This window comes from Pongo pygmaeus, chromosome 6 (genome assembly GCF_028885625.2).
Source record: "Pongo pygmaeus isolate AG05252 chromosome 6, NHGRI_mPonPyg2-v2.0_pri, whole genome shotgun sequence".
Classification (NCBI taxonomy): Eukaryota; Metazoa; Chordata; class Mammalia; order Primates; family Hominidae; genus Pongo; species Pongo pygmaeus.
In genome coordinates this window covers 81,203,073-81,218,602 of record NC_072379.2, presented here as the reverse complement: position 1 = coordinate 81,218,602, position 15,530 = coordinate 81,203,073, and the positions used below count along the sequence as shown (strand labels likewise).

Below are 15,530 nucleotides of genomic sequence, written 5' to 3'. Positions count from 1 at the left end.
CAGGAAATTTGTGGTTTCATAATAGGAATGATGAATCAGGGGAAGGACAAATTCCACTGAACCCTGTGCTGGGCCAGAAATTTTGTGCACAGAGGAAACTCATAGACATTGAAAAATCACATCTAAGAGAAAAATCAGCAGACTCTTGAGCAAGAGCCAACAAATAGCTGTGCACAAGCACCAGGGTCCTCCATGGAGGAAGAAGGAACAGGGATGGGTGACATGGAAGGCTTTGGATCTTTTAGGAGCCTGGGGACACAGTACCTCAGCCCACCCACCAGGCAGTATCATTGATTGTCAGGACCACTTCTCTGTTATTCATGGACATGGCCATCATCCTGAACCCCACCCCAGCCCCCAAAAATAAATCAAAAGCAAAAGCAAAAAAGGAAAAGGTGGAAAATATAGTTGCATTTCTATCTTGGAGAGAAAAGATGATAAAATTTGAGACCTTTTCTCCTTTCTCTGGAGAAAACTGTCTTCTGCACACAGTATGGGGCAAACTACAGAGAATCAAGAGGAATAATGAATTCATAGAATTGCATCTTGAGTATTTCACTATGAACTGTCACTTGATATTCTTTCCTTTTCAGGCCATCAGTTTCTGCCGTCACTTCTATGTATAGAGAAAAGGACATGCACTAAAACACTGGGTCAGGAAACTGGTCACTTAAATGCTGTTAGTTCTAACACTTAATGTCCCTATCTTTGGAGCAGTTTTGCATGGCAGCTACAACTAGATACCTTTAGGTGATATTAACAGCTAAGTATATAACAGACATTTACCATTTTATAGTTATCCAGCACCCAATTCTCTCCACACATACACAGCTTCCTAATAACACCCCAGTCTCTCCTTGGGGATAACTCAAATGGCGTTTGGTCTTAGTGGGAGGACACTAAGTGCCAGCTCTCACTGTCATTTCCTACTTCAGAAGCTGAGGAGCCTGCTCCTTCCTCCACCAGCTCCCTGTTATAGCCAGGGGGCCAGGCAATCAAATATCACTCTTGGGACTGTAAATCCTAAGTGAGTGATGCAGAGGAAGAGGACATGGACAGATGCCAAATCCTTTGCAGCAGCACCTGGGGTCCAGCTACTGGGTTAAAGCCTCAATCGACTTTAAGGTCCTGATGCCAGAGATGTCCTAGCTTCTGTTACTTTCTCAGGTTCCTCTTGATCTGTGAACTCCAATATTCTGCCAGTAACTTCTCATTTGGCATAACATATTTAGGGGTGGATTCTGTTGCAGGCAACCAAGAACTCACACCAGAGCTGTTATATACAGCTATGTAGGTTGTACTCTATACAAGAGAATCCAGCAAAAGAAACCAGAGGCTGAAATCTAGCCTGAGCTCCATTTGCCAAATTCATGAGGCTAAATTATCCTGCAGGAAGGGGTGAAATTTTCCTGTTTACATAGAGGCATTGTTTAGGCTGGCAGTGGCCCTGCCCTTGACCCATACATCCCCATTTTCCAGTTGTGAAATAAAGACCTAGAGATTAAGTCATTGACACTTTTATGATTACAGTAATGCAATGACATTGCACTGGGCTCTTCTGCTGCCTTTCTCTCTACCTATATATAGGTTGAATGATTGAACAACCTCTTTATTCCTGCCAGGAAAATGTGAAAGAAGGAATGTTCCTGCAACAATTCATCCTCCTATGATAAGGCTGACCACAGTCTGTTACCTATTATTTACCCACAATTATTAAAAGGGTTGAAATTTAAATGTAAAATATATGTATAAATATTTAATACTCTGTGCTACGCTAGTTTTTAATAGTTAACCCTTTACATTCATTAACAATGGCAGAAAAACAAGTAAAGGACTCAAGAACTTTCCATTAATTTCCTACAAGCTACATTTCTGCCAATTTTATTGCGAGAGATCATGGAACGGTAAAGATGACAAATTTTGCTGTACAATGTTCTATTCCAACCTCTTCAATTTTCCCACGACTGTTTTACATTTCCCATATCTTTTTCTCTCATTTTACATCACAAATTTATACAGAGGATCTATGGGCTAGTATATACCATGCCTAGCATGTGAACAGCATTTATTGTTAAGAAGGAAATTAGAGAGTCACCACACCTTCCATTAGGAATCTAACAGTTATGCTTCTTTTCCTTTACAGAGTTTCCTTTTACCATATTAAATCCTCCAGTCTTCCTTTCATGTTACTTTAAGACACTGATCAAAATCTTTTGTTCCTACTTCCATTCCCCATAAAAGAAAATTAGATTTGTTTTCAGGCTTTAATCCTGCTAAGATAAAGCAAATCAGCCCTGTTTTTATTACTGTCCAGTCAGTTCCATCAATCACCGAAGGGAATCACTAAAAGCAATCAGGGAACAAGGTCAACAGCACTCAGCAGAGGGCCAGCGCAATGGTACTTTAGCAGATCAAAATGAAGACTGGGAAAAGGATGACAGTGCTTCACAGCCCTAAGAGGCCCAGGACAGCTTCTCAGGAGTCGTCTCTAAACGGGGAGAAGATAATCGAGAGAAGGGAATTATCTTTATTGTGTAACAGGTCTCCCAACATCAAGCTTGTTAAGGTAACAAAGAGCTAAAAGGTTCAGTTGGTGGTTATCGTCATCTTTTCTTGGTACAGTGACTTAGGTTTTGGACTTTGAGACAAAGGCCTTAATTTCATAGATCTTGTTCTTCTCTAGCAGTTTGTGTTGTCACATCTGATAAATAATTACAGAATCTCTCACAAAGAGATATAGATATCATTTAGGGTTAATTGGTTGCAAGCAACACAAGACAACTTTGATTAACTTAAGCAGAAAGGGGATTTATTGAAAGGAAGTGAGAGAGTTATTAGAATCCATCATGAGATTGAAGAGCTGTGCCTGGAGACAGGATCAAAGGTGCTCTGATGGGGAGAGGGTCTCAGAGCAGGAACTATTCAGTGGTCTGGGCTGAATGAATTGACAGTTTTCCTCATCATTATTATCTCTTTTTAAGATAGAAAGTCCTCAATTGGCTTCATCAAGACGGCAGAAAAATGAAAGAGGGTGGGGAAGGGGAGCAGGGAAAGGAGATGATGGTATTAATTACCCATAAAAAATCTAGATGTTATTAGCAACCTAAAGGACAATGTGTTCCCAGTAGCCAAGATAAAACCAATGTCCACTATGGTATTAAAAAAGAAGTTTTCACCCTAAAGTCCAGGAGCAATCTACTTAACTTGCATTAACAAACATCACATAAAGCACACATACGTTTTTCATATGTGAACTAACAGACTAGTTTCAGTGAATACAATGCCTGACGCTTGGTAGCTGCTCAATAAATATTTGTTGAATGAATAAATTTCTTTTGCAATGTTACTTGTTCTCATCCTTTCTTTATGCCATTTATATTTCCTAAAATCTAGCAAATATTCCATATTCAAAATTGGTAAAATAGAACCTCTAAAAGAGAAAGCTCAGTGTAGTGAGAAGAGTACCCAATTTGATTCATTTCTTGATTATGCCCAATGTGACCTTGGGGATGGGTCACAATGGCTTTGAGGTTATTTCTTCATCTGTAAAATGAAGTGGTAGAGGTAGATGCTTTTCAAGCATCCATCCATTTCTATAAGTCTAACATCATGGTCACAAATATATAGATGACAGAGACTCAGAAGACTTAGGAAAAATGTTTATAATTTTCACAGTATGAGGTGGTTGTACCCTGAATCTGGACAGAAAGTAAAACCTATCTTACTTGGTAGTATTTAGGAGAAATTGCCAATGATATAGAACATCCAGATCACCGTTATCAAACTTTAAAAGAAAGGCAGCAGAATCAAGTTTTCAAATGAAATTGTATGCTGAATTCCAATGTCTAAAACAAATAAAAGTCAAACTATTCTGACTGAAACAAAAGAGGGGTGACTAGAGCCTCATACTCACACCCTTTCCCACAGTTTCCTGGGAACACCATTTGTCATCACTCATTTAATTCCTGATTGACTATCCCTAAATTTTTCTGTACCTTGAAATAGTTTTAAAATAAGATATCAAATTTAATTTGGATGAGAAAAATTAAGAAAAAAGCTTTCCATGGAAAAATAAAAGTATATATGCTCTCTTTCAGAGTCAGTTGACTTAAAGACAATTTTATTAGTCTACAACAACAAATTTTAATTTGTAAAGCAAAATAAAATCTAGCAGCACTGTTTGATACAATAGTCTTGGTCTAGTCCCTGCATTATGAACTAGTATTATATAGACTTGTATCAAATGGTGAAAACTTAGCTTCCAAAACAAGACTTACTTAACAAGTTAAATTATAAAATATGAAGAAACTTCTTCAATATATAAATCAATTGCTTTAATTTTTTTCAACTGTCTTACTTAAGAGGAATGATGTATATGTCTCTGAAACCAAAGTAATTTTGCATATGCCTTTTTTAATGACCAAAGAAGTAATTGTTGAAAGATAGTAAAAGACATAAACACACATTGTCATCTCTGTGGCTCATTGTAGTGGCCTTACTAGCTTTAGCAAAAAGAAGCAATTGTTCTTCTCAGAAAATCAGTATCCTGTCCATTCCACTACTTTGAAATATCATCATCAAAATCATTAAGACACATCCCCTTAACTTGGACCATGGATTTCTATACATAAAATACCAACCATGAGTCTTTGTCTTTGAGTACGAGTTTTGAAAAATTAAAACACCTTTGTTCAATCTTTATTTATGAACCCTAACATAGACAAAATCACATCATTTATACCTTAAATAAGGAATTAATCTTGTTGATCGATTTGTTGAACAGTTATTGAGCTTTAATGATGCCATTATTTTTAATCAAAGCAAAAAGCTGTGAAGATTTTTCTGAAAGACATTTCACCATAGGCAGTAACAAAAAAGTATATTTCTTAGTCATTAGTGATCCAATTGACCTCTTTTGGCAGGACATAAGGTTTAAATTGTCTAGGTACAACCAATTAGATATGAAATGGCTTATTACATGGATCTGTGACTCACAATCAAGAAGGAAGGAAAAGCCCATCTCCCATTGTTATAAAAGGTCTTACTGTTTCCTAGTCTATGCTGATTCTGCCAATCATTCTTCTGATCTCTTGATTCAATGGTTTTAAGATTCACTTTATAGCAAATATTTAAGACACACCAAGTGATGTAGCAGATGTGATTGGTGCCCTGCCCTTATTTCTTCATCATTTACCACTTGAACACAGGAAAGCTCCACTTTCAGCTGCCAGCGACTGTAATTCTGTCTGAATACTTTCTGTGGTAGCCAGAGCCTACTCTGCCTACACATGGGTCATACCAGAAGATACTGGGGGATTTTCCTGAGTAACTCTCAACCAATGACTGACGAGTTGATAAACTCCCAACTGACGAGTTGATAAACTGGCTCCCCTCCCCTAGGACAGGATAACTCTAAGATATGTTGTATATAGCCTCCTAGAGTTCCCAGGTGGAACTGAAGTCGAATTCCCTATGGTGTAACTTGCCAGATATACACTTTTTTAGCTTCTCTCTCTTTCCTGACTCACTTCCCCACTCCCCTAGTACTTCTGTAATAAAATACTCACATTTGAATCCTTATCTCTATTCTAAGTTGCTTCTGAGACAACCTACAGTAAGACAAGGGGATATAAACATGAATACAATGGGAGTTCTACTTTTAAGGAATACAGTCTATAACAGAAAACCATTAATAAACACAACCAACAACAAAAAGAGTAACTAAGAGGAGAAATACACAATGTTACATTGTAAACAGGGGTGTGCCGGCCCAGGCAAAGATGATAATCTAGAGTTTTAAATGTGTTGTGCACCACTGGAATGTTAGCTAATGGTTCTTCCTGTAATTCTAAATATTATCCTCATCAGTGAAAAGTGGCAAGACTTTCCCTAATAGTCACCTAGTCTAAGAAAGTCATCTTACAAGGGTAACAAAGAGGGTAGGAGTATAAGCTTTCTTCAATTTCATGACAGCTAAAGACAAATCAGAATAACATTATAGCGATTCTACCTGACCAGTGAATTAAAACTATAGCTAATATAAAATGGATAGGTATCAACCTTTTTGACAACCCATGAACCCTCAAGGCAAATATGTGGAGAGCAAAATGAAATCAATATTCTGGCCATTGTTTGTCATTAGTTTCTGACACACAAGGAGTTGGCTATCACAGTGCAACAGCAGTGAACAAAAAATCAGGCAGTATTGGAGAGCAATTTTTAGGAGGTCGTGTTGTAGAACAACCAAGTAGATACCTTAGCTTAAATGATCAGGGAAGGCCTGACTTAAGAGGATGAGGAGGGCAAGCATCCCAGAGAACAACTGGTACAAAAGCACCTGGCCTTTGCATGTTCAAGCAACTGCATGTAGTTTAACCACTTTTTGCTTGGGTGATATATCCTTGATTTACTCTTCAGAAGTGATCAAAATATGACAATATTGAAAATCAAGTGGTGTGTGTCAATAAGATTGGCAGGAGCCAGACTACATTGGGCTCTACAAGTAGTTGAGATTTTATGCTGCTTTAAGAAGCACTGACAGCATTTAAGGAAAACGGTGACATGATCTAAATTTCAACAATGTGGTGTTTTTTCTAGAATAGATTATAGGGCAGAAAGAGTAGAAGTAGGGAGACCGGCTAGGTAAGAATTGCAGTAAATCCTAATAAGCAATAGTGATAGTATTAATACTAGTAGTGGAAGTAGATAGATTCTCAATTTATCAGTTAAGCTGTTTCTGGGTACAAGTAACAAAACACCCAACCTAAGATGTCTTAAATAAGGACGTTTGGTTTTAGGTCTTACGTTTAAGTCTTTAATCCATCTTGAGTTAATTTTTGTGTAAGGTGTAAGGAAGGGATCCAGTTTCAGTTTTCTGTGTATGGCTAGCCAGTTTTCCCAACACCATTTATTAAATAGGGAATCCTTTCCCCATTGCTTGTTTTTGTCAGTCTTATCAAAGATCAGATGGTTGTAGATGTGTGGTGTTATTTCTGATGCCTCTGTTCTGTTCCATTGGTTTACATATCTGTTTTGGTACCAGTACCATGCTGTTTTGGTTACTGTAGCCTTGTAGTATAGTTTAAAGCCAGGTAGTGTGATGCCTCCAGCTTTGTTCTTTTTGCTTAGGATAGTCTTGGCTATGCAGGCTCTTTTTTTATTCCATATGAAATTTAAAGTAGGTTTTTCCAATTCTATGAAGAAAGTCAATGGTAGTTTGATGGGAACAGCATTGAATCTATAAATTACTTTGGGCAGTATGGCCATTTTCACGATATTGATTCTTCCAATCTATGAGGATGGAATGTTTTTCCATTTGTTTGTGTCCTCTCTTATTTCCTTGAGCAGTGGTTTGTAGTTCTCCTTGAAGAGGTCCTTCACACCCCTTGTAAATTGTAGTCCTAGGTTTTATTCTCTTTGTAGCAATCGCGAATGGGAGTTCACTCATGATTTGGCTCTCTTTTTGTCTGTTCTTGGTGTATAGGAATGCTTGTGATTTTTGCACATTGATTATGTATCCTGATACTTTGCTTAAGTTGCTTATCAGCTTAAGGAGATTTTGGGTTGAGACAATGGGATTTTCTAAATATACAACCATGTCATCTGCAAACAGAGACAATTTGACTTCCTCTCTTCCTATTTGAATACCCTTTATTTCTTTCTCTTGCCTGATTGCCCTGGCCAGAACTTCCAATACTATGTTGAATAGGAGTGGTGAGAGAGGGTATCCTTGTCTTGTACCAGTTTTCAAAGGGAATGCTTCCAGTTTTTGCCCATTCAGTATGATATTGGCTGTGGGTTTGTCATAAATAGCTCTTATTATTTTGAGATGTAAAACCATAAAAACCCTAGAAGAAAACCTATGCAATAACATTCAGGACACAGGCATGAGCAAAGGCTTCATGACTAAAACACCAAATCAATGGCAACAAAAGCCAGAACTGACAAATGGGATCTAATTAAACTAAAGAGCTTTTGCACAGCAAAAGAAACTATCATCAGAGTGAACAGGTAACCTACAGAATGGGAGAAAATGTTTGCAATCTGTCCATCTGACAAAGGATAGATTGTATCCTTTGTCTATCCTTGGATAGATAAATATCCAGACTCTACAAAGAACTTAAACAAATTTACAAGAAAAAAACAAACAGCCCCATCAAAAAGCGGGCAAAGGATATGAACAAACACTTCTCAAAAGAAGACATTTATGCAGGCAACAAACATATGAAAAAGTGCTCTTTATCACTGGTCATTAGAGAAATGCAAATCAAAACCACAATGAGATACCACCTCATGCCAGTTAGAATGGCGATCATTAAAAAGTCAGGAAACAACAGATGCTGGACAGGATGTGGAGAAATGGGAACGCTTTTACACTGTTGGTGGGAGTGTAAATTAGTTCAAACATTGTGGAAGACAATGTGGCGATTCCTCAAGGATATATAACTAGAAATACTTGAAACAAGGATATAGAACTACAAATACTAGAAAAGTGGGTGAATGATATGAACAGACACTTCTCAGAAGAAGACATTTATACAGCCAACAAACATATTTAAAAAAAGCTCATCATCACTAGTCATTAGAGAAAAGCAAATCAAAACCACAGTGAGATACCATCTCATGCCAGTTTGAATGATGATCACTAAAAAGTCAGGAAACAACAGATGCCGGAGAGAATGTGGAGAAATAGGAACACTTTTACACTGTTGGTGGAACTGTAAATTAGTTCAACCATTGTGGAAGACAATGTGGCGATTCCTCAAGGATCTAGAACCAGAAATACCATTTGGCCCAGCAATCCCATTACTGGGTGTATACTCAAAGGATTATAAATACACATGCACACGTATGTTTATTACAGCACTGTTCACAATAGCAAAGACTTGGAACCAACCCGAATGGCCATCAGTGATAGACTGGATAAAGAAAAGGTGGCACATATACACCATGGAATACTATGCAGCCATAAAAAGGATGAGTTCATGCCCTCTGCAGGGACATGGAGGAAGCTGGAAACCATCATTCTCAGCAAACTAACACAAGAACAGAAAACCAAACACCGCATGTTTTCACTCATAAGTGGAATTTGAACAGTGAGAATACATGGACACAGGGAGGAGATCACACACTGGAGTCTGTCAGGGGGTGGCGGACTAGGGGAGGGATAGCATTAGGAGAAATACCTAATGTAGATGATGGGTTGATGGGTGCAGCAAACCACAATGGCACATGTATACCTATGTAACCTGGCACTGTCTGCGTTTCCAAGTCTGGGGTCAAAGCCACTGGCTCACTGTCGATGGGACATTCAGCAGCACTACTTTTGGGGCAGGCCTGGGCTGAGCCTGAGGGAAGGGCGTGTGTGCCAGCAGACCCTCAGCCCTGAGGGCTGACCTGTTCTGCACGTTCTGCACATTCTGCACATGTACCTCAGAACTTAAATTTAAAAAAATAAAAAATAAGGACGTTTGTAGGCTTGTTTTACAGGAAGCCTAGTCCTAGAGCAAGCTCAATAACATCATCAAAGAATCCTCTTCCAGACTTTCTAATCTTCACCCTCAAACTGCAATAGCTGTCATATGACTGTCACTAGCAATTGAGACTACATGCTCCCTTATTTATATTTGGAGGGAAAGGCTGGCTTTATGTGCTATTTTATGAAGCAGGATTTTTCTTTGCCAGATGCTCCTAGCCCCCCTTTTGATTCATTGCCCCAAATTTATTTAAAGCTGTCCATACTTGTATCCAATCACTTGTATGGGGCACGGGATTACTAAAATTGGCTTAAGATGAAGGAAACCCCACCCTGAGCTGGGAATGGTGTTGGCTTGCCTTGTGAAAGGCGGCTTGGCCCATGTGAAAGAAAGATGGATATCTAACCGTTTGGGGAGGGCGGGAGATGAGGATTCATTAGGAAAGCGGAAGGGAAGAATGGAAAAGGCAAGCACTGTACTAACTACATGAAATATGCTTTTGAGGTAGAGTTGATAGGGCTCACCAATGGATTGGATATTGGGAGAACAGAAGATGCACTAAGTTTCTATATTTTTGGCTTAAACAATTGGGTTGAATGTGGGTCTATTTACTGATGTGGGGAAGACTGGAGGAAAGATCAAGTTTGAGAAGGATAATGAAGGCTTCTCATCAAGTTAATTTTAAGATACTCAGACATGGAGAGGTAATCAAGTTGTTAGTTGAATATATGAGATTAGAGTTTCAGGGACAGGCCAAAACAGGAGATTTGAAATCATACATGTGGAATTTGTTTAAAAGCAACTGACACTGGTGAGATTACTAAAGAGAACATATGGATACAGCAAGAAGTAAACTCAGGACACTTAAAGGCAGAGTGCAATAGGAGCCATTAAGGTAGCTGGAAAATCCAAGGCCAGTCACCCAGCATCATGTGTATGGGTGGAATGAGGGTGGTGCTAATTATCAGCTCTCTGCCAAGTGGGTGGGATGTGTTACCTCTCTCAAAATGGGACGTGTGGAACAGGAAGGATATAAATGTTTAAAAATATACAGTGCAGACGACAACATGCTGTAGAAAGCATTATTAATATAACATTCAATCTTTCAAAAGGGAGTTGGCTCATTATGATACTCCTCTAAAACTTTTAGTGGGAATAGGATGGACATGGCATCTCCTACAGCAATTCTATGCCAAGGCCTAATGAAAAATGCTGACCATTATTACATCTACAATTTCATTTCAAACAGAACTGAATTTTGGAAAATAATTATGAAAAATTACAAGGGAAAAAAGGGAGTCATTGCTAACAGAAACATTTATGTCTGTATCAATAAAAACTTCTACTATGGAGCAAATTTGCATTTTTTCTGTGTATCTACTCAACTAAAATTTAAGGAGCATTTATGTGAGACTATATTAAGTGCTGTTGAAAGAGAAACCCTAAGTTGTGCAGAACAGTCCCTTCGATTGAAGACGTTTTTTGTTTTATTTTGTTTGGAACCACCTCCTGAGTGACTATGGGCACATTATTCAGCATCTTGGTGTTTTTCTTCATATATGAAATGTACATGATAACATTACCTATCTCAGGGTTGTTGTGAAGATTAACACATATAAATAGCTGAGAACAATGTCTGGTACATAGTAAGCATCAGTTATTAAGGGGAGGTAAGGCAACTTCCATATAAGTGGTAGCATGGCTCAGTAAAAAAAAAAAAAAAAAAAAAAAAAAAAATTTGATTGATTACTACCACTATATTATCACATGCTAATCTTCAGCTCGACCCTGCAGGGATTCTTTCCATTTTACAGAACAGGAAAACTGTTAACAGGCTGTTCTGAAACTTAACACACAACTAATAAGTGGTCTAATTATGAGTCAAACCTTGAAGTAACATCAGAACTCATGCACTTTCCAAAATATTATGCAAGAAACCCAAGAGTCCAGAAACCTAGATTCTAGCTCTGTATATGCCACCTATTAGCTGTTGCAATCCTGGGCCCTTTTACTTCCTAACTTACTCTGAGACTGTTTTCTATTTGACAAAATTGTTTACAATAAACAGGCCTCTCCTCCCTGCTTCACAGGGTGGGTCACTGTGAAGGTCAAATGAGAGAAATCTATAAATTGTAAAATTTGAAATAATAATTTTTTTCATCTGCCTGACTAATCTCCTTTCCTACTTCAGATGTGTTTTTATCATCCTGATGCCAAATACCAATTTTCAGGTACCCAATCCTTAACAACTACTACCTAAATTTTGATATTTAATTAAGGACAAAACACTGGATAACTACAAATAACCCATTAAACCCTCTGCTCAACTCCTATGAGGTTTCAAAATTATACCTCAATAATTTAAAATCATCACATTAAGTGGCCATCATTCAGGCCATCACTTAATAGTGTCAGTAATCTGACACTGTTAGGGTGACCACATCCTGTAACCACAGACCAAAATATTGAGAAAATGCACATCAAAATACTTCTTAGCATGTTACAACATTAACATGGCTGCCTGTGCTTCATTATATTTATAAAAATATCACTTATCCATTCAAAACTTTTATACTTTCCAAAGTTCTTTGGTGTTCCTTATTCCATTTGATCATCTAGCAGTTCTGTTAGGCAGGCAAGGTAGGTTTACGCTTGTCTTAAAAGCAGAATCATATTTATGTTCAAAATCATTTTGAAGTATAACTTGTATTTCAGGCCACCAACCCCTATTTTGGTATCTGCACTGCACTGTTACATAAATTTTACATTTGAAATTACTCAACACTACAGATTGATTGTAGTTCTTAGTAACAACATTTACATTTGAAGATATTCCTAAAAAATACCCCATACATTTAAGTCATCACAAAGAATCCTTTACAAACCAAATTAAAACTCCCATTCACAAAAGTGATGTGGCAACAGCTATCACTCTGTGAAAACTCACTTGTACTAAATGAGCCTGCTATGTAGTACCTGAAAATATGCACTTGTTGATAAAAGTATCTTGAGCCCACTTCCTCAATTTTAATAGAAGACACCATTCTTACTGTGATTAAACTACTTTGGACTTTAAGTACCAATAATATGCTAACAACCATTAATAATATTATTAATGGCTCAGGAACTAAGTAAATTACAGCAATTTAAAATGATTAATATTTTTAAAACACAGGTTTTGAAAGGTCACCTTATAAATGTCAGCAAATGTTGCCTAAGCTATCAAAATACAGAAGAGATTAAGGTTCAACGTGATGTAAAAGAAATTCCTAATAAAATAGAAGTAACAATTAATTGATGTGGTTTAAGAAAAGTACTGAATTGGGAATCAGGTGAAATCTACTCCAGATCATTTAACCTGAGCCTCACTCAGTTAACATTAAAAAAAAAAAAAGAAAAGAAAATTTCATAATATGCAATTTTACTATCTATATATAATAAGGTTTTGGAAAATCATGACAAGAAAATTGATTAGAGGCAAAAGATTAAGACTTCTGAACCAAACCAAGATTATATCAAAACATTTATTTTTTGTGTTACAAAAACACAAATAAATCCAAGCAGATAATGAAATAAACACATTTTTTTAGTGTCCTATCCTGGGTTCTCTGTCCTAGAATGTATTCAGTAGGTCAAGTTTAGGTTACTTCAACACTTCTTCTGGATGCTATGAAGTCTCCATCTTATAACCATGTTTCTCTAGTTCAGCTCTACGATAAAACAGAAAGAACATCACTAGGTATTCTTTATAATAAACATTATTTTAGAAATAATACGATAAATAAACAAATAAATGAGCTATGCCTGAGACATCAGTATACAATACCACTGAATAGTTTTATTTTTGTCTCTGAAAAAAAAAACTATGTAAGAAAATTGGCTATGAGTCAATATAATACTATACAATTTTGCTTTTCCCATTAGTTAACTTGTTTTTTATCTTCCTTAATTTTTTTATAAGTCTATTTGTAGAAGAAATGTGAGGGACTTACTGCTATCCTTCAAATACTTTCCAAATGCTGTATGAATGTTCTGTTCCCAATAAATATTTAAACATAAGTTTTGAAACTCATTAACCTCAGGTGAAGTACACATCACTATTAAACCTTTAGGGATTTTATAATGATCATAACAGGTATTATTGTATTACTGTTGTATATGCAGAAAGAAACAGATTGCTTTCCATATTGACATACATCTATTGCTCTAACCTTATTTGCCACAATTCAGATAAAAGTTTATCACAAAATTAGTAGATGGCTAATCCATGATAAAACACTGAGTAAATTTAAAGTATGATTAATATGCTTTACATCATTACATCCAATAAGATAGACATTTGTTCTCAAGTAAATTTGGCTTAGACACCACTACACTATTCCAGTGCAAACACATGACAGGAATAACGTATAGTATTTAGTATTCATTTCTCAAAACTCCTTTGCCTTCCTACAATTTTTAGTTATTTAGAATACAAATAGTGAGCTAATTTCCATAAATTATATCAAGGCCACAGATTGTTCAAATGAATCATCCTTGTCTTCTGCTAGGGTATAGTATGGGGTGGTGGTATAAACACTGGATTAGGAGTCAAGACTCCAGTGCAAGACTCTGACTCTGGCCCTTCCTTTGCTAACTAACTTGCTTCCTTTGGGCCCTTCCCCCACCCCTCAGGAAACTGGAGATTATAGTATTTGCCCTTCATTTATAACAACTTATCTCCATTGTTTTGAGAGTAAATGAGAGAAAGTTATACAAATGTAATGCAGTATACATTAAAATAAGAATCAAGGCTGAAAGGAAAAGCTAAAAGATTCTATTTCTGATGATCACAGAAAACTCAAATGTTTCATACAAAAACTCTTGCTGCCAATCTTTAGGGAATGTGGTAACTGTCTTTGAATTTTATCTGTTAAAATTTTATACTTTATTTAAAATAAAAGTAATTTTACAACTTTCTTAAACCTTAGTTTTCTACTCTGTAGAATATTCACTTTAACAGCAGCAACAAAAACAAACAATGAACAAAAAAACCCCAAAGTTCAACCTACAATTTAAGTAACAAGTATACCAAATTTGTCCTTCAGGTTTGTGTCTATTGGCCTTCCTAATGGGAGGTGGCTGGTCACCAACTGCATATATAAATTGTTTACGAACACAAACAAGATGATGAAATGCTCTTCTATCAGCTAAATTCTTAGAGAAGATGAAAAATTCTTTGCTAGAATTTAAAAAACCAAAAGAAAAAAATTGAGGCCACCAAGTACAAAACAAAAACACTAATAACCATGAGGCTGCTGAATGGAAAAATCAACAAAGACAAAAATAGAAAACCTCAGCACAACTGTTAATATCATACGACATACACAGTGAACATACACTATCTGAAACAAAAACAGCAGCAGTCTTTGTGCAACAAAACAAGAAAAAAGACTATGACCACTAGTAGGTTTGAAAAGTCCTCTTACTATCCAAGAAACTACTCAGCTTTATGACAATGGCTATATCTGATTTGGTAAATCAGGAACTATACTGGCTTTTTTTTGTTGTTGAGATGGAGTCTCACTCTGTCGCCCAGGCTGGAGTGCAGTGGTGCAATCTCAGCTCACTGCAAGCTCCGCCTCCCGGGTTTATGCCATTGTCCTGCCTCAGCCTCCCCAGTAGCTGGGACTACAGGCGCCCGCCACCACACCCAGCTAATTTTTTTGTATTTTTAGTAGAGACGGGGTTTCACCGTGTTAGCCAGGATGGTCTCGATCTCCTGACCTCGTGATCTGCCTGCCTCGGCCTCCCAAAGTGCTGGAGTTACGGGTGTGAGCCACCGCACCTGGCCTATACTGGCTTCTTAAGAGTTTTTATGTAAGACGTAAAATAGGGTTGAGAAAAATCATACTACTACCTATTGCTCCTAATCCATAAAGAAACAAATGATATCAGAAGCTGCAAAAACAGAATGACTTTGAGTTACCTGGAAGCACAAACTGGCCTTATTCTTTCTACTTCTTCTCTTTTTTTTTTTATTATTATTATACTTTAAGTTTTAGGGTGCATGTG

General features: G+C 37.0%; 1 protein-coding gene across 2 annotated transcripts in view; it reads right to left on the bottom strand.

The window, feature by feature from the left end:
• SEM1 (SEM1 26S proteasome subunit) overlaps positions 1–15,530 on the bottom strand; it is a 64,100-nt gene that overhangs the window by 29,815 nt on the left and 18,755 nt on the right. The window contains exon 3 of one of the 2 annotated variants that reach the window (XM_054495610.2): positions 12,987–13,186. The exons of the other annotated variant lie outside the window; for it this stretch is intronic. Coding sequence (XP_054351585.1) covers positions 13,144–13,186 — 43 coding nt within the window. The 3' untranslated portion in view covers positions 12,987–13,143. Of the gene's footprint in view, positions 1–12,986; positions 13,187–15,530 lie in introns of those variants that run through there. 2 annotated transcript variants of the gene reach the window in all.